The sequence below is a fragment of the Panthera pardus genome, unplaced genomic scaffold (assembly GCF_024362965.1).
Source record: "Panthera pardus isolate Hobbes unplaced genomic scaffold, ASM2436296v1 HiC_scaffold_24, whole genome shotgun sequence".
NCBI classification, from domain to species: Eukaryota; Metazoa; Chordata; class Mammalia; order Carnivora; family Felidae; genus Panthera; species Panthera pardus.
The window spans coordinates 102,096,754-102,122,160 of NW_026526810.1; the positions used below are offsets into that span (position 1 = coordinate 102,096,754).

General features: G+C 35.8%; 1 protein-coding gene and 1 long non-coding RNA gene across 2 annotated transcripts in view; one reads left to right on the plus strand and one right to left on the minus strand.

Annotated features, from left to right (window-relative positions):
- Window positions 1-506: 506 nt before the first annotated feature.
- Window positions 507-25,407, minus strand: part of SGPP1 (sphingosine-1-phosphate phosphatase 1) — a 35,309-nt gene continuing 10,408 nt past the window's right edge. The window contains exons 2-3 of the mRNA XM_019451589.2: window positions 14,860-14,949; window positions 507-2,938 (exon numbers count right to left, since the gene is read on the minus strand). Coding sequence (XP_019307134.1) covers window positions 2,387-2,938; window positions 14,860-14,949 — 642 coding nt within the window. The 3' untranslated portion in view covers window positions 507-2,386. The remainder of the gene's footprint in view (window positions 2,939-14,859; window positions 14,950-25,407) is intronic.
- LOC109268348 (uncharacterized) overlaps window positions 2,935-25,407 on the plus strand; it is a 103,254-nt gene continuing 80,781 nt past the window's right edge. Inside the window, exon 1 of the long non-coding RNA XR_008417223.1 lies at window positions 2,935-5,116. This is a non-coding gene — a long non-coding RNA (uncharacterized LOC109268348). The remainder of the gene's footprint in view (window positions 5,117-25,407) is intronic.

Here is a 25,407-nt window from a genome sequence, read left to right on the forward strand (position 1 = left end):
CTCAGGTCATGATATCACGGTTCATGGGTTCGAGCCCTGCATCAGGCTCTGTGCTGACAGCTCAGAGCCTGGAGCCTGCTTCAGATTCTGTGTCTCCCTCCCTCCCTCAGCCCCTCCCCTGCTCTCTCCCTGTCTCTCAAAAATAAACATTAACAAAAACAAAAACCTGTTCCTAATACTGTGTCTAATGCCTGAGACAATGAATTGGCAGTCAACTACCTATAATACCATTGGCCACAGATTCTGCTGAAACATTTTATTCATGTTTCTTAATATTATGAAACTTTTTACTAAAAGTACAATGTCAGAATGATCACAATTGGAGCCCAAAGTCAGTTTGAACCCTGAAGAATTTCTTTGATATCTTCTATTACTGAAAACAACTCTGGTTTTGAATAAGATGCTTCAGAGGAAAAGCCTGCTAGAATGAAAATCCTAAATATATTTTATAAATATCAGATAATACAGAGAACAAATGCAAAGAAGGTAAACAAAACAAAATACTCTTCAATTCTGAATTTGGCTTTTATTTTAAAATACATTTAGCATGGAGATACCATAGGACAGAAAATAATAAATCACAAAGAAATGGAGTATTTTCAAATACCTTTTAAGCTAGATATAAAAATTAATAAGATAGCATAGACCCAAATTATGGGAAGTAGTTCCTAAAATTCAATTCATTAAACACATTTTGAAAGAAAAGTTCTTTGCACATTTTCCAACGTACCGATATGTTCCTAAGTGCCTCGGTTTCGACTAACAGCTAAAGATCCCAAATTTAGTTGTTTTACTTAAAATTATCATATTCAATGTTGGTAAAAATTACCATGTCCCTAAATTCTCAATCGGAATTATAAAAATATGAGTTCAAATAGTTATGCTGTCCAAAATAGAAACATCTTAAGTGATACTTCTGGATAATCAGACAGATATTGCACTAAAGTCAGTAATTCCATACCTGATGCTCATTTATATGGAAAGTTAATTCTCTTAAGAAAAACTTACTACAAATAAACTTAATGTTAACCTAATTACAATTACACTTCAAAATATAAAGGCACAGACAGAAGAAAGAAATGTTTAATACCCAAATTTACCACTGTGAAAATAATAAAAATTGAAAAAATAATAGGATCTAAAATACTGATACTTTCAGATTTTATAATTTACCTTAAGTAGCTAATAAATGGGTATTAAAAGTTAACACTGCTAAATCCAATCCTTTCCAAATAATTTAGAAAAACGGTTTGTTTATAAATTAAGTGTGTGCATTGTCCCATCTATAAATTTCAATTACATTTCCATTCATTGGAAGTATCTACCTGCAGTATAAACAATCAAGACAATGTACAAAAAATATATCTTGTTCCTAAAACTTACAATGCACAGAAAAATACCTACAAAAATGGAAATATTTATCCATTTAGCTACCCAATAAATTAGTGAGAAAGTTTAACCCATTCCACATTTCTTTCCAAACAAAGGCTAAAGAATTGAGGGTGGCTTGCTTCTAGCCCTGTTAAGTTTGACATGTATTTTTAAAACATTTGCCTGATTATATGTAACTTAAGATAAAGATAGTATCTTATTTTTGTATCACAGTATACATGGCATTTCTTAATTCAGCAACAGAAAGGCACAATTAGCAAGCAATAAAATTCAGTACCTGAATTATTAAACTGATGTCCAGAACAACTGCAAATAAAGTACATTCAACACAGTGTACAGAATTGAAAAAAAAAAAAAAACCCTAATTTTTCTGAAAATTTGGTCCATTAAAAATGCCTCCCATGCTCAACATCATGGGTAACATGAAAGGTGACGGCAGTGTAAAAAGAGGCAGTAAAACATTATGTGGTGGCATATGAATTCTGGTCTAGTAATTACGCAATTCAATTAGGAAATGGTTCCCATAGTAAATAAATGTTAAATATATCTGTTAATAACAACGTGCCTGTACTAAATCCAAATATACCGGCACACTGTTTGCATATTATTATTGATTTTATAATACAGCCCCACAGTTTAAAATAACTTAGGTATATTATTTCATATATAACATACATTAGATACATAATTGTACATTATGTATCTTAATATATATTATATATAACTCGAATTCATAACAGCATAAAACTCTCCAAACATTACATGAACATTCTAAATGGATACTTATCATTTTCTCAGTGTTGAAATAGCTCAGCTCACCTAAAACAATATCTGGATGTGCAATGATAAAATGCACTGACTCTTACGAATTTACTTAAATAATTATTTAAGTTAAATTCCTGCAAAAGCCTAACTCTGATTTGGCTTTTAACTAGGATATATTTTTGGATATCAGTAACTGATACCCTCCTTTCTTATAAACAGTATTTTTGCATCAAGAGATACCAATAAAGAAAAATAGATAAGGAACCAAAAATGTGATAGAGAAACCAACCATCCCATAGGTAATATACCGATAAGGAAGTTCAACTTCCATGTGTTGTCTTGCTTTTCGAATATCATCACATGGTATACTGAAGATTTTACAGGCTAAAGGAATGGTGATCCTTTTCATTATATCTCTGACTATTAGTACAAATACCATCCCGATGAGGATCCGCAGTATGGCTTTTCCAAACATAGTCACGGTAATGGGGGGCAGAGCTAATGGTAGTATATCCAGAGAAGGATCTAACATTAGCCCCACGTTATGGCTAACATGAGATCCACATGCAATTCCAGCACCACTTCCTAGAATCTCAGCTGTGTCTCCTCGGGATGTACTCCAGGTGTCAAGAGTGAAAGAAAAGATCCCCAAAGCTAAATGAAGCCCGATGATGATTAATGGAGCATATTTGTGAGTTTGGTTGAAGTCGTCAATCAGGTCCACAAACGGATAGAAGATAGCTAAGATTAAAATGGTATATAGGAATCCGGCAATAATATCCTGGGAAAAGAGAAAAGTAAAGTTGTTCAGCATAACACTCTTTTTGACATTTAAAAACATAGATTTCACATTTTCAATGTTAATACAGATTCTTTAGATGTCACATTTTCAAACTTTACTGACCATATAATAAATACTAAACATTTAGTGATAATAAAAAGATTAATTTGATAATAATAATGAAAGTATTATGTTTTTGGGGCGCCTGGGTGGCCCACTCATTTGCACATCTGACTTTTGACTTCGGTTCAGGCCCAGATCTCATGGTTCATGTGATCAAGCCCTATGTCGGGCTCTGTGCTGACAGTGCACAGCTTGCTTGGGATTCTCTCTCTCCCTCTCTCTTTACCCCTTGCCTGCTTGTGCTCATGCACGTGCATGCATGCCCTCTCTCTCAAAATAAACATTTAAAAGTTATGTTTTCATAATTCTACCTTTTTATAAACTAACTACATATATACTATATAAGATTTATATTTAAATCCTTAACAATAAACTCTGCCTAAATTGTGTAGTTTTTTTTTACTTTTTTAAAAAATTATTTATTTTATTTAGGAGAGCGAGTTGGGGCACCTAGGTGGCTCAGTGGGTTAAGCGTCTGACTTCAGCTCAGGTCATGATCTCACAGTTTGTGAGTTCGAGCCCCGTGTCAGGCTCTGTGCAGACAGCTCAGAGCCTGGAGCCTGCTTCGGATTCTCTGTCTCCCTCTCTCTCTGCCCCTCCCTTGCTCACGCTCTGTCTCTGTCTCTCAAAAAATGAATAAACGTTAAAAAAAAATTTTTTTTTTAAAGGAGAGAGAATGCAAGCAGGGCAGGGGCAGAAAGAGATGTGGAGAGAGTGAATCCCTAGCAGGCTCTGCACCTGCAGTGTGGAGCCCAACGCAGCGCTGGAAACCCATGAACCATGAGATTATGACTTGAGCAGAAACCAAGAGTAAGACACTTAACCAACTGAGTCATCCAGGTGCCCCATGTGTAGTTTTGATTTCTGGGAAATTACACAGCTGACCCTTAAACAATGTGAGGATTGGGGTGGCCACCCCACATACAGTAAAAAACTCATATATAACTTTGACTCCCCCAAAACTCAACTACTAATAGCCTACTACTGACCTGAAGCCTTACCAATAATAAACATCAACTAACACATATAATTAATGCTATACATGTTATATACTGTATTCTTACAGTAAAGTAAGAGAAATAAAAGAGTAAAGAGAAATAGAGTAAAGAGAAATAAAAATGTTAAGGAAATCATAAGAGAAAAGATTCAGTACTATAAAAAATCTGCATATAAGTAGACCCATGCAACTCAAATCCATGTTGTTAAAGGGTCAACTGTAGTTGCCTAATGTTTTTCTGTCTTAAAATTTTTATTAGGTAATAACTGATACATAGAAAAAGATACGTAGAGTGTATATGAAGTTATAAAATTCATATCTATGAAATCACTGCTGCAAAAAAGATAATAATATTACCAGTACTTTGAATCTTTTGTATGCTGTCTCCCAACTCTATCACTCTGTATCCTCCACAAAGGCAATTATAAACCTGAGTTTTGGCTGAATAAATACAGTAAAACCTTGGGTTGTGAATAACTTGTTCTGCAAGTGTTCAAACATTTCTAATAAATTTTAATTTGATAAACGAGTGATGTCCTGCAATACAAGTAGTACATGATGCCGAATGTCACATGATCATAACTGAGCCAATGGTTTTTGAAATTCGCTTTGATATACGAGTGCTTCAGATTACAAGCATGTTTCTGGAACAAATTATGCTCACAAACCAAGGTTCTACTGCACTTGTTAAAAGCTTTCATCACATATCTCCAAACAAACAAAAAATGATCTAGTTTTGCTTCTTTCTGAGCTTATAAAAATGTTATATAGTGCACAGTTCAAGATTCATTCCTTATATGTAGTTGTAGGTCATTTACTTTCCCAACTGTGTAATACTTCGCTGTGTAATACTTATTCATTCTTCCACTGGTGGTCATTTAAATTGTTCATAGGTTTTGAATTAGTTTATTGGCTATGGTTGAGCTTGAGTGCTTTCTTAATTAGTATCTCTTCTTAAACCAACCAGGAATATTATAACCAGTGCAACCATTTTTTTTGTTTCAATGTTGCCTGGTGTGGGCAAGAGTTTCCTAGAAACAGAATGGCAGAATCATAGGGTATGTGCATGTTCCATTTTATAAGATTAAAAATTTCCAAAATGTTCGTAAAAATTTACATCCCATCAGTTCTGCATTTCTTGATGTTTAAATTGCATTTTCCTGATTTTTTTATAAGATTATGAGTTATTCCTTTTCTCTGTAATGTATATTTGTCTTTTTGTAACCATTCTTTTAGATTTTTTTTCTTGTTGATTTACATGATTTTTTTCATATGGTATTCATATATAAATCCTTTATCAATAAAATCTCTTATCAATAACATGTTCTGTAAACATCTTTTTTTGGATTTTGTAGCTTGCCTTTTCATTTTCTTTATGGCACCTTTTAGTGAAGAGAAGTTCTAAATTTAATGTAGTCATATTTATCATTGTATCTTGTTTAAGAAAGCCCTCTCTGCCACAAAATCATAAAGGTATACTATTCAAAAAGTTTTTAAGTTTGCCTTCCACATTTAAGACTTCAGTATATCCTCAAACTCTTGCCATTGTCCTCATTGTGCAGAAGTTCAATGACTTTGTCATGGATCAGTAAAGTTAACAGTACAATGCACTGTTCTAAACTATGTAAAATTCTAAATCAGAATACGTGGAATAGAAGAAGGGCTGAAGGTACAGACAATTCCTAAAGAGAGTAAGAACTGAATGTGCAGCTAAAAATTTTGAAGAATTTAAGTTCTTTAGCCACCACCTTCCTGGGAAGCGTATCACACTGTAGACACTCAAATATTTATTGGACGAATAAATGAATCCCTTACATGAATCTATTCTAACAAAATCTACTAAATTACTTGTAAGTGAATCTTTATTCTGTTTTCAACAATTACATTACAGGCATCATTAAAAAAAAACATTTTAAAATTTATTTCTATATAGAACAAGTTTTTCCTGATATTTTCCAATTCTAAAAATATGAAATGAGATTTAAAAGCAATTGTGTTCTCTTTATATAAGTGACTGCTTTCATAGTAGGTCGAAGAAAAATATAAGCAATTAACAAAATGTTTATCAAATTATGAACTAAAGCAGTATCACTTGTGTATTCAAACTTCTTAGAAGGCATATAAAGCATTTCATATCTGGCTTCTGCCTATCCTAACACTTCAATGCCAGGGGCCCCTGGCTGGCTCAGGCAGTAGAGCATATGACTCTTGATCTCGGAGTTCTAAGTTCGAGCCCCACGATGGGTATAGAGATTACTTAATAAAAAGAATCTTAAACACAAAACGCTTCAATGCCAGGTCCCATAATGAATTTTAGACTATTTCTCTCATCTTGGAATTATCTTTCCTCCTCTATTTTAGGAAAACCATTACATATCCTTTGAGACTCTGCTCAGGCACCTCTCTTCTCCATAAACTTTCTCTTCTCCTACCCCATAATAAGGAATTCCCTCCTCTTTACCTCCATAGCATCTGCTACAAAAGTTACCACATTGTTTTCCATTTTTTGCTTTCTATTTCTATTAGAAAACCAAAGGTTCACAACCTCTGTGCCCTTTAGAAGTCACTAAACAACTTTATAAATATTGATGCCTGGGCCAATCCTCAGAGATTCTGATTTAACTGAATTGAAGTGCGAGTAGGGCATCAATTTTTTTTTTTTAATGTATATTTATTTTTGAGAGAGAGAGAACAAGCAGTGGAGGGGCAGTGAGGGAGGGAAAAAGAGAATCCCAAGTAGGGTCCACACTGTCAGCACAGAGCCCAGTGTGGGGCTTGAACTCAATGAACAGTGATCATGACCTAACCAACTGAGCCACCCAGGCACCCTGGGCATCAACTTCTTTCTAAAAAAAAAAAAAAAAAAGAAAAAAAAAGAAAGAAAAAAAAGAGCTCCCCAGAGGCATCTGAGTGGCTCCATCGGTTAAGTTTCGGCCTAGGTCATGATCTCACCATTCGTGTGAGCTTGAGCCCCATGTTGGGCTCTGTGCTGACAACTCAGAGCCTGGAGCCTGCTTCGGATTCTGTGTCTCTCTCTCTGCCCCCTCCTCCACTCGCATTCTGTCTCTCAAAAATAAATAAAAATGTTAAAAAGTATTTTTTTTAAAAGATAAAAATTTTTAAAAAGCTCCCCAGTGATTCTGTTGTGCAGCTCCAGTTGAGGAACCACTGCATTACATATTTACATTACATATTACCTATTTAGACAGTGATCTCTCAAAAGCAAAGTCTTTATCTTATTTATACATATACCCAATGGCTGGCACACAGTAAGTAGGCAATAAATATTTGTTTAGTTAAACTGAGACAGAAATTCTTTAGATTCATCATATTGACTATATAATCCTGCTTGATAAGAACTCTGTATGAGAAACAGATGAAACATAATTTCTTCAGTTTAGGCTAAAGACATTTTCAGGGAATAACAGTTTCTACACTGAAAATACTAAAAATGCCTTTTTTTCCCCTTTCAAGGAGTGTTCAAATTTAATAAAAATTTATGGTTACATTAGCCATTTTTTTTTTGTTTTATTTTATGTTATTTTAATGTTTATTTATTTATTTTGGGAGAGGAAGAGAGGGCGACAGAAAAGGCCAACCAGGCTCCATGCTGTCAGCACAGTGGGGCTTAAACCCACAAACCATGAGATCATGACCTGGGCCGAAATCACGAGTCGGACGGTTAACTGACTGAGCCACCCAGGTGCCCCTGGCCAGTTTTTAAATAAAGAAAACTGGACTAATGTCATAGACCTAAGCATTTAATCTGATGGATTAAAGGTGCTCAATGTATTTTGTTGAAAAAAAATGAATATTCAGCATTAGGAATTATATACTGGAGTGAAAAACTAAATTTTCAAATTTTTTTAACATGAGGTCTTCCATGAAAACTCAGATACATACTAAAAGTTACCTAAGAATTCTCATTAATTGAATTTTACTGCAGTTACTCAAAGATTCCAAAAGTGACCCAAATTCTGACCACACTTGTGGATACGGAGACCTCAAATTATGACTGTCAGACCTCTATTCTTCATATTTCAGATCACTAATTTCCATAGAATTACACTTTTATGAGGGTATAGTCCTTTGGTTGCTATCCTACCCTTTCTTCCCTACGATGTAATTAAAGGCACAGATCTTGTGAAATAACTACAGAATTTTGGCTATCAGAATAGAAGCTGTTGCTTTATTTCTTATTTAAATTTCATGATAGGGCGCCTGGGTGGCTCAGTTCATTGAGCATCCGACTTTGGCTCAGGTCATGATCTCACAGTCTATGAGTTCACGCCTCAAATCCAGTTCACTGCTGTTAGCACACAGCCTGCTTTGGATCCTCTGTCCCCCTTTCCCTCTGCCCCTCCGTCCTGCATCTCAAAAATGTTTTATTTAACATTAAAAAAAATAAATTTCGTGATTGATTCAAAAACTTTCAGAATATGCTAATGTGGAAATGTCTGAGCCTTGTAATTCTCAGAATGTGTACCAAGTTAGAAGTTTTAAATGACAATTGATGTTATTTACATAAAACCATATATAATAAATTTACTGTAAAGTTAAGTGAAAGGAAGGGTTAATAGCTCTGAAGTTAGCTGGTTTTTTTATAGTTTTTTCTTACTATAGATATAAGTAGATGTTCATTCCTATAAAATGCTTATAGTACTTTATTTTAATGTTTATTTTTGAGACAGAGAGAGACAAAGCATAAACGGGGGAGGGTCAGAGAGAGAGGGAAACACAGAATCTGAAACAGGCTCCAAGTCCTGAGCTGTCAGCACAGAGCCCGACGTGGAGCTCAAACTCACGGACCATGAGATCATGACCTGAGCCGAAGTCGGAGGCTTAACCGACTGAGCCACCCAGGCGCCCGCTTATAGTACTTTAGAAAATGAAAAACTTAATCAATTAAATGACTTTTAAAGACATTCCTACATTTGACCACTTTTTAAAGTTTTTTTCATGTTTATTTCTTTATTGGGATTTAGAATACCAAGCAGGCTCTGCACTGTCAGCACAGAGTCCAATGTGGGGCTTGATCTCAAGAAGTGTGAGATCTTGACCCAAGCCGAAATTGAGTCAGACGCCTAACCAGATGAGCCACCCAGGCACCCCCTATTTTTTTTAAGTTTTAATTTATTCTTTATTTAAGTAATCTCTACACCCAAAATGGGGCTTGAACTCACAACCCTGAGATCAAGAGTAACACTTCTCTGAGCCAGCCAGGTGCCCCTACATTTGATCACGTTAAGAATTCTTAAAAATAATTCAAAACAATTATAATTCCAGAAATATATTTCGGTATGACACAAAATATCCAAAATTTGTTGTCCTCAATTTTTTTTGTAGAGCTCCATGAATATTAAACTAGATTGTTTCAAGACTCTATACAAATTTACCTCCCTTTCTGATTATTAGTTATTTATATTATACTGAATAGTGAGGGCAAACTGAGGCACCTAGGTGTCTCAGTTGGTTAAGCATCTGACTCTTGGTTTGGGCTCAGATCATGATCTCGTAGTTCATGAGTTCGAGCCCCATGTCGGGCTCTCCTGTCAGTGCAGAGCCCGCTTTGGATTCTCTCTCTCTGCCCCTCCCCTGCTTGCTCTCTCTCAAAATAAATAAATAAACTTAAAAAAATAGTAAGGGCAAACTGAACTTCCAAGCAACAGAACCAGAAGGAAGGAAGGAATTAATTCAGGGCATAAACATGCTAGCTATCACTGTGATATCAATTTAATGTATGACATTAAAATGTATACTAAGTGGTTTTAAGCATTACAGCACAAAGTATGTAATAAAGGAAAGTTAATGTTAAAGGTAGCAAAAACAACTTAAATTAGCAAATTAAAAAAAAAAAAACCTTAGCACATAATTTTAGATACTAATCACAGATAACTTAATATTCCCTCAAAGTTAATAGATAATTACACATTTGAATGGAATATTCAAGGTTATCAAATTTATGGAAGGAAGAAGGTATCAAGTACCATAAATTCAACACAGATTTATTACATATTAAGTCTAAACTTTTATCCTTTTCATTTCTTCCGATCAGGAAATAGACCTAGAGAGGCTGCTGATTTGCTGAGATTAGAATTCCAGGCTCCTATGATATCCTAGTGAGTTGCTGGGGTGTTTTCAATTATAATATTTTATTTTATTTTATGTTGAGAGAGAGAGTACACGCACAAATGGGGGAGAGGGGCAGAGGCAGAGAGAGAGAATCTTCATGAGATCGAGAGAATCGACATGGGGGCTCGATCCCATGACCCTGGGATCATGACCTGAGCCAAAATCAAGAGTTGGACGCTCAACCGAGCCACCAGGCACCTCAATTATAACATATTTTAGGTGTCCTGCCTTCTTATTTCAATATGCTAGTACACTACTATAAGTGCACTGTTAAGGACAGATTTTGGAATATTTACCTTTAATTAAAATTCAGATTTAATGCGCGATCATTATAGGAAAACTAGAAAATACAAATAATAACAAGTAGGTGGTGGTGGTTTTTTTTTTTTTTACATTTTATTCATTTTTGAGCGACAGAGACAGAGTGTGAGCAGGGGAGAGGTAGAGAGAAAGGAAGACGCAGAATCTGAAGCAGGCTTCAGGCTCTGAGCTGTCAGCACAGAGCCTAATGCAGAGCTTGAAAGACAAATCATGAGATCATGACCTGAGCCAAAGTTGGACGCTTAACTGACTGAGTCACCCAGGTGCCCCAATAAGCAGTTATTACCCAGGTACAGTTACTATTAAAACTCTCAATGTTTATTGCTCTAGATCTTTCTAACATGTTTTTGGATTTTGGGTTTTTTTTGTGTGTGTATATGGTTGGTTTGATTTTATTTCTTCTTATAAAAATGGGTTTGGGGTGTACTTACTACTTTATAATCTCATAATATCTTTCTAAAAAGACTTTACACATATAGACACATAAAATTGTTTGGAAAATTTTGGGTACATGGATTTACAATATATTCATAATTTTACTAATACAGAAACAAAACAGTAGTTTGACAAGTACCCAGTCCAGTAACTTAAAAAATGGCCTGTGGTTTTATGAATTTAATATTTTTTAAGTTTATTTATTTAGAGAGAGAGACTGCATCCACACACGTGAGCCAGGGAAGGTCAGGGAAAGGGAGGAGAGAATCCCAAGCAGGCTCCATACTGTCAGCACAGAGCCTGATGGGGGGCTCAATTCCAAGAACCATGAGATCACGACCTGAGCTGAAACCAAGAGTGGGACACTTAACCGACTGAGCTACCCAGGCACCCCATGAGTTTAAATTTTGAGAGCTAGGTTTATAACAAATAAATAGATGTAGTAACTCCTCTATACTTTTCTTGGAAGTAAGAAAATCAATTTAGGAAAGTAGGCAGATGTTGAAAATAAACTAAGCTGTTGCTCTTTGTGTTGTAACAAAAACATACAGAATTTATGGAAAATACTGAATGAAGTGTTCATTATAAATCATTTAGAATAAATGATAAATAACACAAGAAGCCTCTTCTTGTGTTAATGAAGACATCCACTTAATAATAATAGGTATCTAAGCACCTATTAGCAACTTGCAGGGCATACACTGCCTATAGCTCCATACTATTTTCACAATAAATAGTAAAGATACAAACTATGATCAAGAAAATAGTTAAAAGGGCACGTCAAGCATCAGACTCCTGATTTCAGCTCAGGTCATAATCTCAAGTTTCATGAGATCAAGCCCCAAGAAGAGCTCTGTGCTGACAGCATGGAGCCTGCTTGTGATTCTCTCCCTCTCTTTCTGCCCCCCCCCACCCCTCTCCCTCCCTCCCTCCCTCCCTCCCTCTCTCTCTCTCTCTCAAAATAAATAAATAGAAAATAATTCAAAATGAAGGTAATTACTGAAATATTAAAATATAGGAAAAAGTGAAAATTGTGGGAATATATTAGATCCATAATGTAAGAAAGGGAGGGATTCATTATAGGTATAGTTTCATCCATCAACTATCAAATAATAAGCAATGTATTTCTTATTAGGAATAATTGTGGTTATAACACAGGATCATAGTTTGTAACGTCTGCAAATTACTCATGATTTTACTTTTAAAAAGAAATAAAATAAAAAATAAAAGGAAAACAAAAATTTGTAATACTACACACAATAAAATTCAGTAGCTAGTCTGAATAAAATTGATGAAACATTCTATGGGACAAGAAGGTTTTTGAATAAAGGACTAGGATTATCAGACTCATGATTTGAAAAATAATACATCAATATTGTTTTTAGGTCAGCTGATTCAAAAACAGAAGTCCAGTATATAAAAACTGAACTGAACTCAGCTTGAATGTTTGATCAATCCACTAAACATGTTTTTAAAGAACACATCTTTTATTATTTTTAATTTTTTTTTAATTTTTTAAGTTTATTTATTCATTTTGAGAGAGATAAGTAGAGCAAGCAGAGGAGGGGCAGAGACAGAGGGAGAGAGAGAATTCCAAGCAGGCTCTGTCCTGTCAGCATGGAGCCCGATGTGAGGCTTGAACTGAGATCATGACCTGAGCTGAAACCCAAGTGTCAGACACTTAACCAACTGAGCCACCCAGGAGCCCCAAAAGCCCATCTTTTAGAAAGTATATTAAATATAATCAGATTCTTATTCCCCTTTTTATTATGATAATGAACCTAAGGGTAATATCTAATAGCTTTATCTTCCAGAAATATCAGGGATCCATTTTTTATCACTCAAAGATACATAACCATTTGGTAAATTTTTAGGAGCAATATTACTAACTTTTGTAGTTGGAAGAGAATCATTAACAAGGCACAGAAATGGATAACATTTTCTTGTGACAAATGCTAGATCTGATATAAAAATCGGATACTGGGGGCGCCTGGGTGGCTCAGTCAGTTAAGCGTCCAACTTCAGCTCAGGTCATGATCTCACAGTTTGTGAGTTCAAGCCCCGCGTTGGGCTCTGTGCTGACAGCTCAGAGCCTGGAGCCTCCTTCGAATTCTGTGTCTCCCTCTCTCTCTTCCCCTCCCCTGCTCACGCTCTTTCTTTCTCTGTCTCTCAAAAAATAAATAAATGCTAAAAAAAAAAAAAAAAATGTTTTTTAAATGATACTGAGGCTTATAAAATTAGTAGAGATTAATCAGAAAAGAAATTATATGTAAATTCACAATTTGTATTAATACAATTAATTATAAAAAGTTGAACACAAATAATTTGCTTATTAAAATAGTATTTGGGACTTGTGAAAATTTACTAGTGAAGGGGCAGCTACTGGAGGCAAGCAATCCAAGTTAAGAAATAGAGGGGCGCCTGGGTGGCTCAGTCGGTTAAGCGTCTGACTTTGGCTCAGGTCACGATCTCGCGGTCCGTGAGTTCGAGCCCCGCGTCGGGCCCAGAGCCTGGAGCCTGCTTCCGATTCTGTGTCTCCCTCTGTCTCTGCCCCTCCCCCGTTCATGCTCTGTCTCTCTCTGTCTCAAAAATAAATAAAAAACATTAAAAAAAAAAAATTTAAAAAAAAAAAAAAGAAATAGAAACCCAATATTTCTACAGCTATGAAACAAGCCAATTAGATACTTTCATGAGTAGAAAATTCTAAAACTGTTAAATTGTTGCAAAGGACAAGAAAAATTTGATATAGCCAGTTATAAATTTTTTGATCACATGAATTAGTTCATATTTCTCCACTTTTTTCTGATCCTTTATCTACTAAATACATAATACGTTCATAGAGTGCAGTAAGAGACACTACGCTAGATGCAAGGGATAGTGAGGGAACATAAGAGTTACTTTTCTTATGTTGCTTATTTTCTAGTGGGGGAAAGATAAGGAAAAAAGAAGTTGCAGTTGTGCCAGAATTATGCTCAAGATGCTCTGGGAGAAAGGTCATCTAGCCAGTCTAGAGAAAGGCAAGATGGGGAATGTAACAAGGCTTTTAGGAGATAAGAACACTTTTTGTGAATCCTGAAGAATGGATAGTTAGCTAGACAAAGGGAAAAGGGTATTCCAAGCAGAAGTTACAACTTTCCTAAAGGTATCGAGGTAAGAGACACCAATTACATTCGAGGAAACAAGTCATTCAGTATGGCGTCATGTTTGCGCTTTGGAAGTAAACTACAACAGGAGGCTAGACACCGTATGGAATGTGGTCAGACTGGAAGTAGGGCTACTAATTCAGAAGCTGTTACAGTCCTCTGGTGATGAGATGGTGCAAGCTAGAATGTCAATGGGAAGGGGAGAAAGGGAGGTGAGTAGTTGTGGCTAAAGAGTAGAGGGTCCCTGTGCTAGTGCTTTTTAAACTGAATAGCATTCTTAAAATAAAGTAACTGTTGGAAGCCCTAAAGTACCGTTGGGGAAAAGAAGAAAACTAGAGTTTAATATGTAAATACAAGTGGCACCAGGATGGGTTAAGTTCATGTTGTTTCTAGTCAGTGGGTGTTCACTACTGAGTAGAGCTCGCATTGATGTCTATATTCACATTGCTGCTTTGACTCTGGTGGAGAGGCACAAAAGACCATAAGAAAGAAAATCAAATGGAGACTGGAAGACGGGAGAAACCTTATTCCTTATCCTGAACATAATACTTGGTTATTTGTGATTGTTGGGAACGGTTTCTAAAAAATACAATTACTACATCAAATGCTCACAAAACAATATGTTAATATATATATATTTTTGCAAAACAAAGAAGATTTACAGTAATATTTTCTCAGGTTTCTTGTAAGTTTGAAAAGGATTAAAAACTATAAAATAGCCTGTCATTTTCAGAGAAAAATAAAGCACTATGAACACAAATTTTCCTTACCAGAATGGAGTGCATTCCCATGTAAATTCTACTTAGGCAAACTAGAGAACACCAGCAGGGAATAAGAATCAGTCCACATAGAAGAGGATACTAAAGGGGAAAAAAAAGTAAAATGGGTTATATAAATTAGGTTAAATATAAACAAGGAAATAAAAAACATATCACTATACCACAGAACTCCACAAAAACAAGAACTATGTGTTTTTACTCCCCATTGTATTCCTAGCACCTAACACTAAGCATGGCACATAGCTGACATTTAAGAAAAAGTTTTGCATGATTTTAACTTTTGCATAATTGAACAAATGAATGAAATCTGGTGTTTCTACAACTCTTCATTGTGAAAACTGGCTCATTTTCATTTCTACGGTAAAGACTTAATCACCAGCATGCTGCAGAGGAAGAAAAATAGGGAGAAGACATATTTTTCATGTGGCTCCAAAATGAAATACCTCTGGAATAGTGCTTGACTCTGATCCCTGTAAGTGTCCTTCGTTTCCCTGCGAAGAAAAACTGAGCAGTGTCTCCCTCTCAGTTCCATCAGTGACCGCTACTTGTAGTTTCTGTTGATATTTCACCATCTTCTTTTCAATATTCAACAACTTGTCATTTGTTTTCCACTTCTGCCCCTCCACTAAAATTTCAAATGGTAACCTTTCTGAGAAAAATCTTGGGGGGATACTGGGATCAGAAAGTCTTAAAAAGGGAAAACAATAAAATACAGACAACTCTTGGTATCAAGGGCACTAATGTTAAGAGTTGGCTTTGAATCTCCTTATATTAGAGGGAAGGAGCAAACAATGGATGGCCATGGTGGCAAGTTTGTGAAGGAAGAAGGAGGGGGGCACATCTGAAGCAGTAACACCCTATAATTGGAAATTTCTCCATAAAATTGAAGCTAACGCGGTTCAACCCAATAGGAAATGGTTCAATAACAAGTGGGGTTGAAAGAAGGGAATTAATTAAGACTGCAAGAAGACTGGTAAAGATTTGGTACGTACTTGTTTTGATTTGACTTCTCTACTGCATTTGACATAGCCACCACTTCCCTGAAAGTCTAAACACCCTTGATATCTACAGTATCACATTCTCCTGGTTCCTCTTTCACCATCTTTGGTTTTTTTGGTGTTTCCCGCACAAAAGCGTATCTTTCTGTTCCTGTTCCTTGAACACTAGCATAAATACATACATACATACATACATACATACATACATACATACATACATATGGATTTTGCCCTCAGTACTTATTGGTAGTCTCTGCTTTTCTTATTTTTTAACTACTACTTTGCAAGCTGAAGACCTATCTGTTTCCTTGGGTTAAGAACCATACAGCCATCTCCTGCATGTGTCTTCACCTTGAGGTCTCTATGGAGTTAAACTCACTATACTTCAAACCAATGTCATCATCCTACCACCCAAACTTGTTCCCCCTCTCATATTCTCTATTTCACTTGGAAACTTCATAATATACATAATAAACTTAAATGAGAAACATGAATTATCCTTGATTCTTTCCTTACCTTTCATATTCAACAAATAATCAAGTCTTGCTGATTTTACTTTCTAAATATTTCTTGATTCTATCATCTCTTCTCCACTCTACTTAAACTGCCCTTATTCAGATCCTCCTAGTTTCTTTTCTAGGCTCTACCTACTCCAGCCATTCTTCCACATGCATGAGGAACTTGGTTGATGGGGCAGACAGACATGTAACTATATAATGAGGTAAGTGCTATGACAGTATACTAAAAATTCAGATGGAGTCTAAGGGATGAGCACTTAACTTAAAGATGTTAGCAAAGTCATTCAGATAAAGTTAAGGTCCAAGTTGTCCTGAGAAATAAGTAGGATTTCACCTTTAGAAAAAAGGAGTACAGGGCAAAAAAGATAAAAAGCATCACAGTAGGAACACTGTGAGCAAAGGCTTATAGGCAAGAAATTGTAAGCAGTGTGATTTTCTAGGAGAATAAGCTTATGCTTTTGCTGAGGGGAAGGCACTAAATAGTAAACACAAAATATGCAAATTATATGATATTTAAATATATATAAATTATATATTATAGGAAATATATTAATAACATAATAAAATGTGTTCATTACGTTGGAGAAATAAAAAGAGAACAGGTGTTGAAACATTAATGTTCATCAAATATTCCTTATGCTCCTCTACATTTTCAGGTTCTCTTGAAGTTAGATTGGGACCATGTGATTAGTTTGGCCAATGAGCTGTGATGAAAGTGACTTATGCCACTTTCAATCATTCTGTGATCTCTCTCTTCCCTATTTATGCCACATGCTGAGATGGATCACAAGACAGGCAAACTGCCATCAGCCTCAGTCCCTGAAGTCCGGATGGTTTCACTGGTGAATTTTACCAGATATTTAATATCAATCTGTCTCAAGCTCTTCCCCTTGATTTCAGCTCAGGTCATGATCTCACTTTGTGAGTTTGAGCCCCTCATTGGGCTCTGTGCTGACAGCTCAGAGCCTGGAGCCTCCTTCAGATTCTGTCTCCCTCTCTCTCTGCCCCTACCCTACTCTACCCTGCTCTCACTCTGTCTCCCTCTCTCTCAAAAATAAACATTAAAAATTTTTTTTTAAATAAATAACATTAATATACACTTTCTAAAACAAAGTAACTAAATTGTATAGAAATATAAAAACCTCCCCCCACCCCCAAACAAATAAATAAACTTTAAATAAATAGGCAAGCAAGCAAGCAGGCTCCATGCTGCCAGCCAGGCTCGAACTCATGAAACTGTGAGATCATGACCTGAGCCAAAACCAAGAGTCCGATGCTTAACCAACAGACAGGCCAATGCCTAACCAACAGAGCCACCCAGGCACCTCAATAAATAAAAATTTTCAAAAATATATTATACACTGGGGGGTGGAAGGGGAAAATATTACACACCATGACCAAGTGGGATCTATCACAGAAATGCAAGGGTGGTTCAACAAAGAAAAAATCAATGTAATATACTGTATTAATAGAACTAAGAAAAAAATATACATGATCATCCGTAAAAAACTAGGAAAGAAGGGAATTTCTTCAACATGATAAAGGCCATTTATGAACTACCTACAGCTAACATACTCAATGGTGAAAAAGTAAAAGGTTTCCCAAGATTAGAAACAAGACAAAAAATTCCTGATTCCCTCTTTGGAAACCAGAGTAGAAACAACAGAAACTTAGTAAATTCAGTCTTCCAGGCAGTTTCCAATTCATTACTTTATTCCAATTCCAATCTGTCAAAGAATTTTTTTACCTAATTGTCTCTTGGATAATCTAGCCCTACTTGCTACAAGGCCCCAGAGAATTTCTCCAGTTGTCTAATATGGATTCTGTGGAGATTTGTTTTTTAAGAAATCCCTATTCAAATCTCCAGGGTTGGGAGCAAATCTAGTCTGGGGCGGCAATAGCTCTTCCTGAGCTGCTTTAGCACTTGGGACAGTAAGTGGAATGGAAGCAATTAAATACAGTAATTTTCAAAATGCAAAAGGCATTGTCATGGGAAACTCAAGTTGTCTTCCCCACATTGGCAAATTTAGCAATTCTGTAAAAGTCCGTAAGAGCCCTCGTTTCTATTTTTAAAAAAGTCATCTTCCTCTTTCTCTTTGTGATAACAATCTAACCAACCTTTCTCTCACTTCTGATAGACACATATTTGTTGTTCTGTCCTTCCCTTGACTGTCACTCTCTACCCCTAATTCCTACCCAACCCAATCCTTTATTTCTGACAAATAAACTGTCTGGATTTTTTAAAAGCCAAAAGTGACGTTAGAACAAATACATGTCAATTTGTTCTTTACTGAAGGGTTAGTAGATTAAATAATTTTACTGAACATAAAACTTACTATGTACCAGGCACTATCCTAAGAGCTTTATAAATATTAGCTCATTTAATCATCAGAACAACCCTATGAGGTAGGTATTCTAATTTAAAGGAAACTGAGGAAAAAAGAGGTCTAAGATTAAATAGGTATTAAGGTATGGAGCTGAGATTCAAACATTGAGAGTCTAATTCCGAAGTCTAAGCTCTTAACTACTATTTACTAAGCTGTCCTTCATGTATGAAGTGTGTTGTTTAATTCCTTGTATCCCTAGGATAAAGCAGATTATCACTGAGATATTTTTTATGTAGGTTTTTCTTAGAATGGAGGCTAGGTACAAACTTTACTTACTTAGAGGCAAAAGGGATATTGAAGACATTAATTCCACCACCCTCTCCTCTCTTTACAGATAAAGAAACAGATGCAGAGATGCCAAATAACATTTAGTATTATATTCCAGTGGTCTATTCTGATGTCTTCCAATTTACTGTGCTTGTTACTTTACACTTTTATCACTATACAAATAGTAATTTTAAGTTTGGTAGTGGTTCCTAGCTTCTATTTTTCTTTCTCTCTCTCTTTTTTTTTTTTTTTTTTTAGAGACTGTTGAGCTTTATCTGCTAAATTTATGTTATTTCCTCTTATAAAAAGGTTTTTTCTTAAATCTTTAGGTCTTACCAAAAAAGCTGAAAGAAGGGGCGCCTGGGTGGCTCAGTTGGTTAAGCATCTGACTTCGGCTAGGTCATGATCTCACAGTTCATGAGTTTGAGCCCCAGGTCAGGTTCATGAGTTTGAGCCCCAGCTGTGCTGACAGCTCAGAGCCTGGAACCTGCTTTGGATTATGTGTCTCCCCTTCTCTCTGCCTCTCCCCGTCTTTCCCTCTCTCTCAAAATAAGTAAATAAATAAGCAAACAAACATTAAAAAAATACTTTAAAAAAAAAAAGCTGAAACACAAGTCCTTCATGTTATTTTCAAATTAATAAAAATTTACCAAACTGAAACAGATCACATGACCTCCTAGACGCTTTTAATTTCATACCACTATCTAATCTTTTCATTGCACAGTCTATTACAAGAACACTTATCTAAACATTTCCTTCAGTTATTATACCAAACAGCTCTATTCTTACTGATACACTTTCATTAACTATCACACATAATCAGAATTATTTTTTATATTGTGGCATTTGTCATTTACATTCATTGAAGTTAGAAAAAAAAAGTCAATAAAATGACTTGCCATTAAAGCAATTACAAGAACTGTCTTCAACAGAATTTAAAATTTTCAGAGTAATTTAAATATGGAACAAAGGCAGGCACCAGAAAAAAATTATATTTTGAATTCAAGAAATGGATAGTGTATATGTAAACAAGAGATGACTAGGATACCACATTAATGATACATCTGCCTTGTTCTCATACCCTGTTAGTGGAATAAAAATTGATGCCCCCTTTTGGAAAGCATTTTGCTAATACATAAAAGTCTAAATGTTCATATACTTTGACCCAGTGATCTCTCTCCTAGAATTCTATACCAAAGACATAGAAATGTGGGCAAGGATTCACATATAAACATGTTTATCATAAAATTATATATAGCATACAGCAATGAATTAATATTGACTATAATGTAGTAGTTTAAAATACGGGTTTTTGGAGCTACACAGATCTGGTTCTAGACATTTACTATATGCATTTACTGGGACGCTGAAAAATGGAAATAACAGAATCAACTCATGTTGAGAAAAAAGAAGCTGTATTATAAGGATACAGAGTCACTGAACCTTAAGGCAAAAGGAAGCTAAGCTTCAAGAAGAAATTGCAACTATAAATGGTCACAGGACCATCTCTTCTTATTACATACATCCTTTTCTGTGTAGCAGCTTTTCTGTTCTTTAGGCCACATGGTAGATGGAGGTTTTTCGATTTACTTCTTTAGTGAAGAAACCTGCCCAAACTCAAATTTCTGATTTGAGAAAATACAGTTGCCCTAAAGGTGAGGGACCTTTAGAGGGTTGTGAGCTAGGCTGACTACTCCAAAGGTGCCTACCTCTTCAGGTGTAGGACAACACACTAGTTTCATAAGCTCTTTGCATCACAGCTTCCTCATCTATAAATGGAGGTAATATATCTATAGTAAGGACAATCCTATAATATAAAAACTATTTTGCAAGAATATGTAAGTGCTTCATTCATTAAGAATGTTTTCTAGGAATGTTTGCTGAAAGGAAAAAGTATGACCTATTAGAGCTCTCCAGAATAATGAAACCAGTAAGGTCTATATGTACACATATATGGAGATAGATTTATTCCAAGGAATTGGCTTTATTATTGGATTTATTTCAATGATCATGGAGGCTGGAGAGTCCAAAATCTGCAGGTAGCCCAGCAGACTGGACATCTAGGAAAGAGTTAATGTAGCTCAAGTCCAAAGACAGTAGCAGCACAGAATCCCCTCCTCCTTGGGAGGGGGGGGGGGGGGGGCAGTCTTTTTTCTCTTAAGGCTTTTAATTGATTGGATAAAAGCCCCACCCATATTATGGAAGGTAATCTCAAAGTCTACAGATTTAAATGTTAATGTCATATAAAAAATATCTTCACAGAAACATCTACGATAGTGTTTAACCAAAAATCGGGGTATCATGGCCTAGCTAAAAGACACATAAAATTAACCATCACACATTATATAAAAAAAGAATAAACACTATATATAATATGGCCCCAATTATTTTCAAACTGTAAGGAAATACCAAAATGTTAACATTAGATTTTTCCTATTTTTATTTTCCAAGTCTTCTATAAAGCTCAGTGCTTATCTTGCTTGTTCTTTTAGCAGCATTTAAAAATATTAACTGCTTTCCTTTTCTAGAAACACTCTCACTTGCAGCTTCCCTTTATAGTATATTCTTTTTATGATATTGTCCAATTTTCACTCTTTTCTTCTGTAAATATTCCCCGCTTAGACCCAGCAGGGTGGCCCTGGAGACATGCTCCTACTGTGTGATCCTGCTCTTCCGACTACAGCTCTTGGTCAGGGATGGACACCTAGCCCTACAGCAGTAAATCCATTGGCTGGGTTGGGCTAATTAGATTCTCTTTCCTGATAGTAGTTTGAAAGCAAGTCAGTCTCTGTTGTGTGCTTGAATTTGGAAATGATGTAGAAGTAGGGATAAGGCTGAAACGTGTGCCAAAGCAGAGAGAGAAGAAAGAAGCAGAAATGGGAGACCATGCAACCCCAAGAAAAGGGATGAACGGCATTGCCTTTAGTTCTAATAGCGTTCTAGAGGCCTGGCTCTAATTCCTCCAGAAGCCTGGCAACACTTTCTTGACTTTGACTTCTATGAGAAGATACCCATTCTAGTCCTCAAATAAATTTTTTTTTCTAGTACAAATGAGTTACTAGAGCCCTACACGCAAACACACACACACACACACACAAACACACACACACACACACACACCCTTAGTTAGACAAACCTCTCAAACTGCTGCTTGTCAGATTCTGTTTCAGGTTCTTTTTACCCTATCCCCATTCCTTAAATATTGAGGTCTTTAAAGGTTTTTTTTCCCTTGGGGGCACCTGGGTGGCTCAGTCAGTTAAGCATCTGACTTTGGCTCAGGTCACAAGCTCACAATTCACGAGTTCAAGCCCCATGTCGGGCTCTGTACTGACAGCTCAGAGCCTGGAGCCTGCTTCACATTCTGTGTCTCCCTCTCTCTCTGCCCCTTCCCTGCTCATGCTGTGTCTCTCTCTCAAAAATAAATAAACATCAAAAAAAATTTTTTACTAAAAAAAAAAAAAGGTTTTTCCCTAGACTCTCTGTTCTTCTGTGTGTACCCTCCAAGGGCAGGACCATCCACTCTCATCACTTCATTCTGCACATGTATGCTGATGATACCAAACCTCTCCAGGTCTCTTTCATGTGCAGAATTGCCTGCCAGATAGTTCAGTCTTACAGACACCTCAAATTCAACATATCTAAAATGGAATTTTCCTCCATACTCCTGCTCCTTTCTGCAATTTCTATAAATCACACTACTATTTCACAGCTTTCCAAATAGTAAATCTAGGAATAATCCTTTACTCCTGTTTTTCTTCTTTACTGTCATTTGCAATTAATCACCATGTCTCATCAATTCTACATCTTAGTATCTCTCAAATGTATCTATCCATTTCTTTCTACTCCCACTGACACTATTTAGGTCAGGAGCCAGCCAAGTTCTTTTGTAAAGAGCCAGATAGTAACTATGTTGGGCTTTGTGGATTATATAGTCAATGTCACAATTACTCAATTCTGCTGCCATAGCACAAAGGCACCACAGACAAGATATATATAAATGAATGGACACAGCTGTGATCCAATAAAGCTTTATGTATAGCCACTAAAACTATTAATTTCATATAATTTGCACATGTCACAAAATAAATAATCTTGTAGCCTTTGTCAACTATTTAAAATGTAAAAAAAACAGGGGGGGGGGCGCCTGGGTGGCTCAGTCGGTTGAGCGCCGACTTCGGCTCAGGTCACGATCTCGCCGTCCGTGAATTTGAGCCCCGCATCAGGCCCCTGTGCTGACAGCTCAGAGCCTGGAGCCTGTTTCGGATTCTGTGTCTCCCTCTCTCTGACCCTCCCCCATTCATGCTCTGTCTCTCTCTGTCTCAAAAATAAATAAACGTTAAAAAAAATAATAAAAAAATAAAAAAAATAAAATAAAATGTAAAAAACCATTCAGACTTCACAGGTCATATAAAATCAGGCAGCAGGCCGTTGTTTATAGTCTCCTGTAGGTCTCCATCTTCTCTCCCTTGAACTGGTGGAGTAACGTCTTACCTGGTCTGCTTCCCCTGCCTCTAGTCTTACTGCTCTCTAGTCACTTTCCATACTATAGATACAAGAAGATACAAGGTACAAGATACAAGATACAAGATACAAGATACAAGATACAAGAATCTTCCTAAAACACCAATCTAATCCCCTCAAGCAAACAGACCATATTTTTGTTTTATTTGCCCTCTTATCTGTAGGACTTATGTGACTGGCTAGTACTTATTAGAAATGAAATGATTATATTTATGGAATTTAATGTCATTACCATTGTTAAAGCTTTTTAGTCAACAAAAATGTATAATTGCAACAAAATAAATAAACTTGTCATTATTCTCAGCTGACATATTTTTCTCTATAAAGAACAGATGAGAATATACATCTAATTATTAAATTAATGGAGAGTTGAAAAAAGTTGTATATATGATCAATACATAAAAATCAAGTATGTTTCTATATTCTAGTCACAAAAAGTTATATTTGAATTTTAACAAGGTATCACTTAGGACAATAACAAAAAACATAAACTACAAACAAGTCTAACAGAAGATATACTTGATTTATATGGAGGAAATTATAAAACTCCATTGAAATATATTTAAGAAAACCTAAATAAAGATTTACCATATTCAGGGAGCCTGGGTGGCTGAGTCATTTAAGCATTCGACTTTGGCTCAGGTCACGATCTCACAGTTCATGGGTTCAAGCCCCATGTCAGGCTCCGTGCTGACAGCTTAGGGCCTGGAGCCTGCTTCGGATTTTGTGTCTCCCTCTCTGTCTGCCCCTACCCTACCCTGCTTGTGCTCTGTCTCGCTCTCTCAAAAATAAACATTAAAAAAAAAAAAAAAAGATTTACCATATTCATAGACAAATTCAATATTGTAAGGCTATCAATTCTCTCCACATTAATTTATAAATCATTGCAATTTCAATAAAACTCCAGAGATTTTTATGGAAATTAAAGAGCTCATTCTAAGATGTATATTGAAAGCAAATACTCAAAAATAGCCAAGACAATCTTGAAGAATATGGTAGAGAACTTTCATAAACAGATATTAAGACTTAGTCTAAAGCAATTAAAGCATGACGATGATATTGATAAAGAGACAGACAAATAAAAGAGACCAGTGAAACAGAATACAAAACCCAGAATCACAGCCATACACTTATAGAAACTTGGTATGTAACAAAGTGGGATTACAGATAAGGGGAGAAAGGATGAACTATTCAAAAATAGTATTAGCTTAATTATCAATATGAAAAAAATACATCAGACCCATTTCTCACAACATATACCAAAACCACTAAAGGTAGATCAAAGATTTAAACATGAAAGTATGATTTTATCTTTTTAGTAAAACAGCAAAAGGATTTTTCTTTTGGAACTAGAAAAACAAAATCTAAAGTACATACAGAAGACTGTATAAACAAATAAAAACAGCAAGAATAAGTGAAAAAATATTATAAAGCTATAGTAAATATAATAGTATGGAACTTGCACACAAATAGCAGATGTATCAATTCGAAGTAAAAAATATGGATACAGACCCCAATATATACCTGTATTTAATCTATGATTAATACAGGGGCACCTGGGTGGCTCAGTAAGTTAAGCATCAGACTCTTGATTTTGGCTCAGGTCATGATTTCATGATTCTTGAGATCAAGCCCCCAATCGGGCTCTGTGCTGATAGCACAGAGCTGCTTGCGATTCTCTCCCTCTCTTTCTGCCTCCACTTGTGCTCATTTGTGTGTGCACTTGCACTCTCTCTGTCAAAATAAATAAATAAACTTAAAAAAAAAGTGACAGTTAAAGTCAGGGGAAAATGGACTATTCAATAAATGGTGCCATTGGGAAATATTAGATTCCTTACTTAAAGCAAG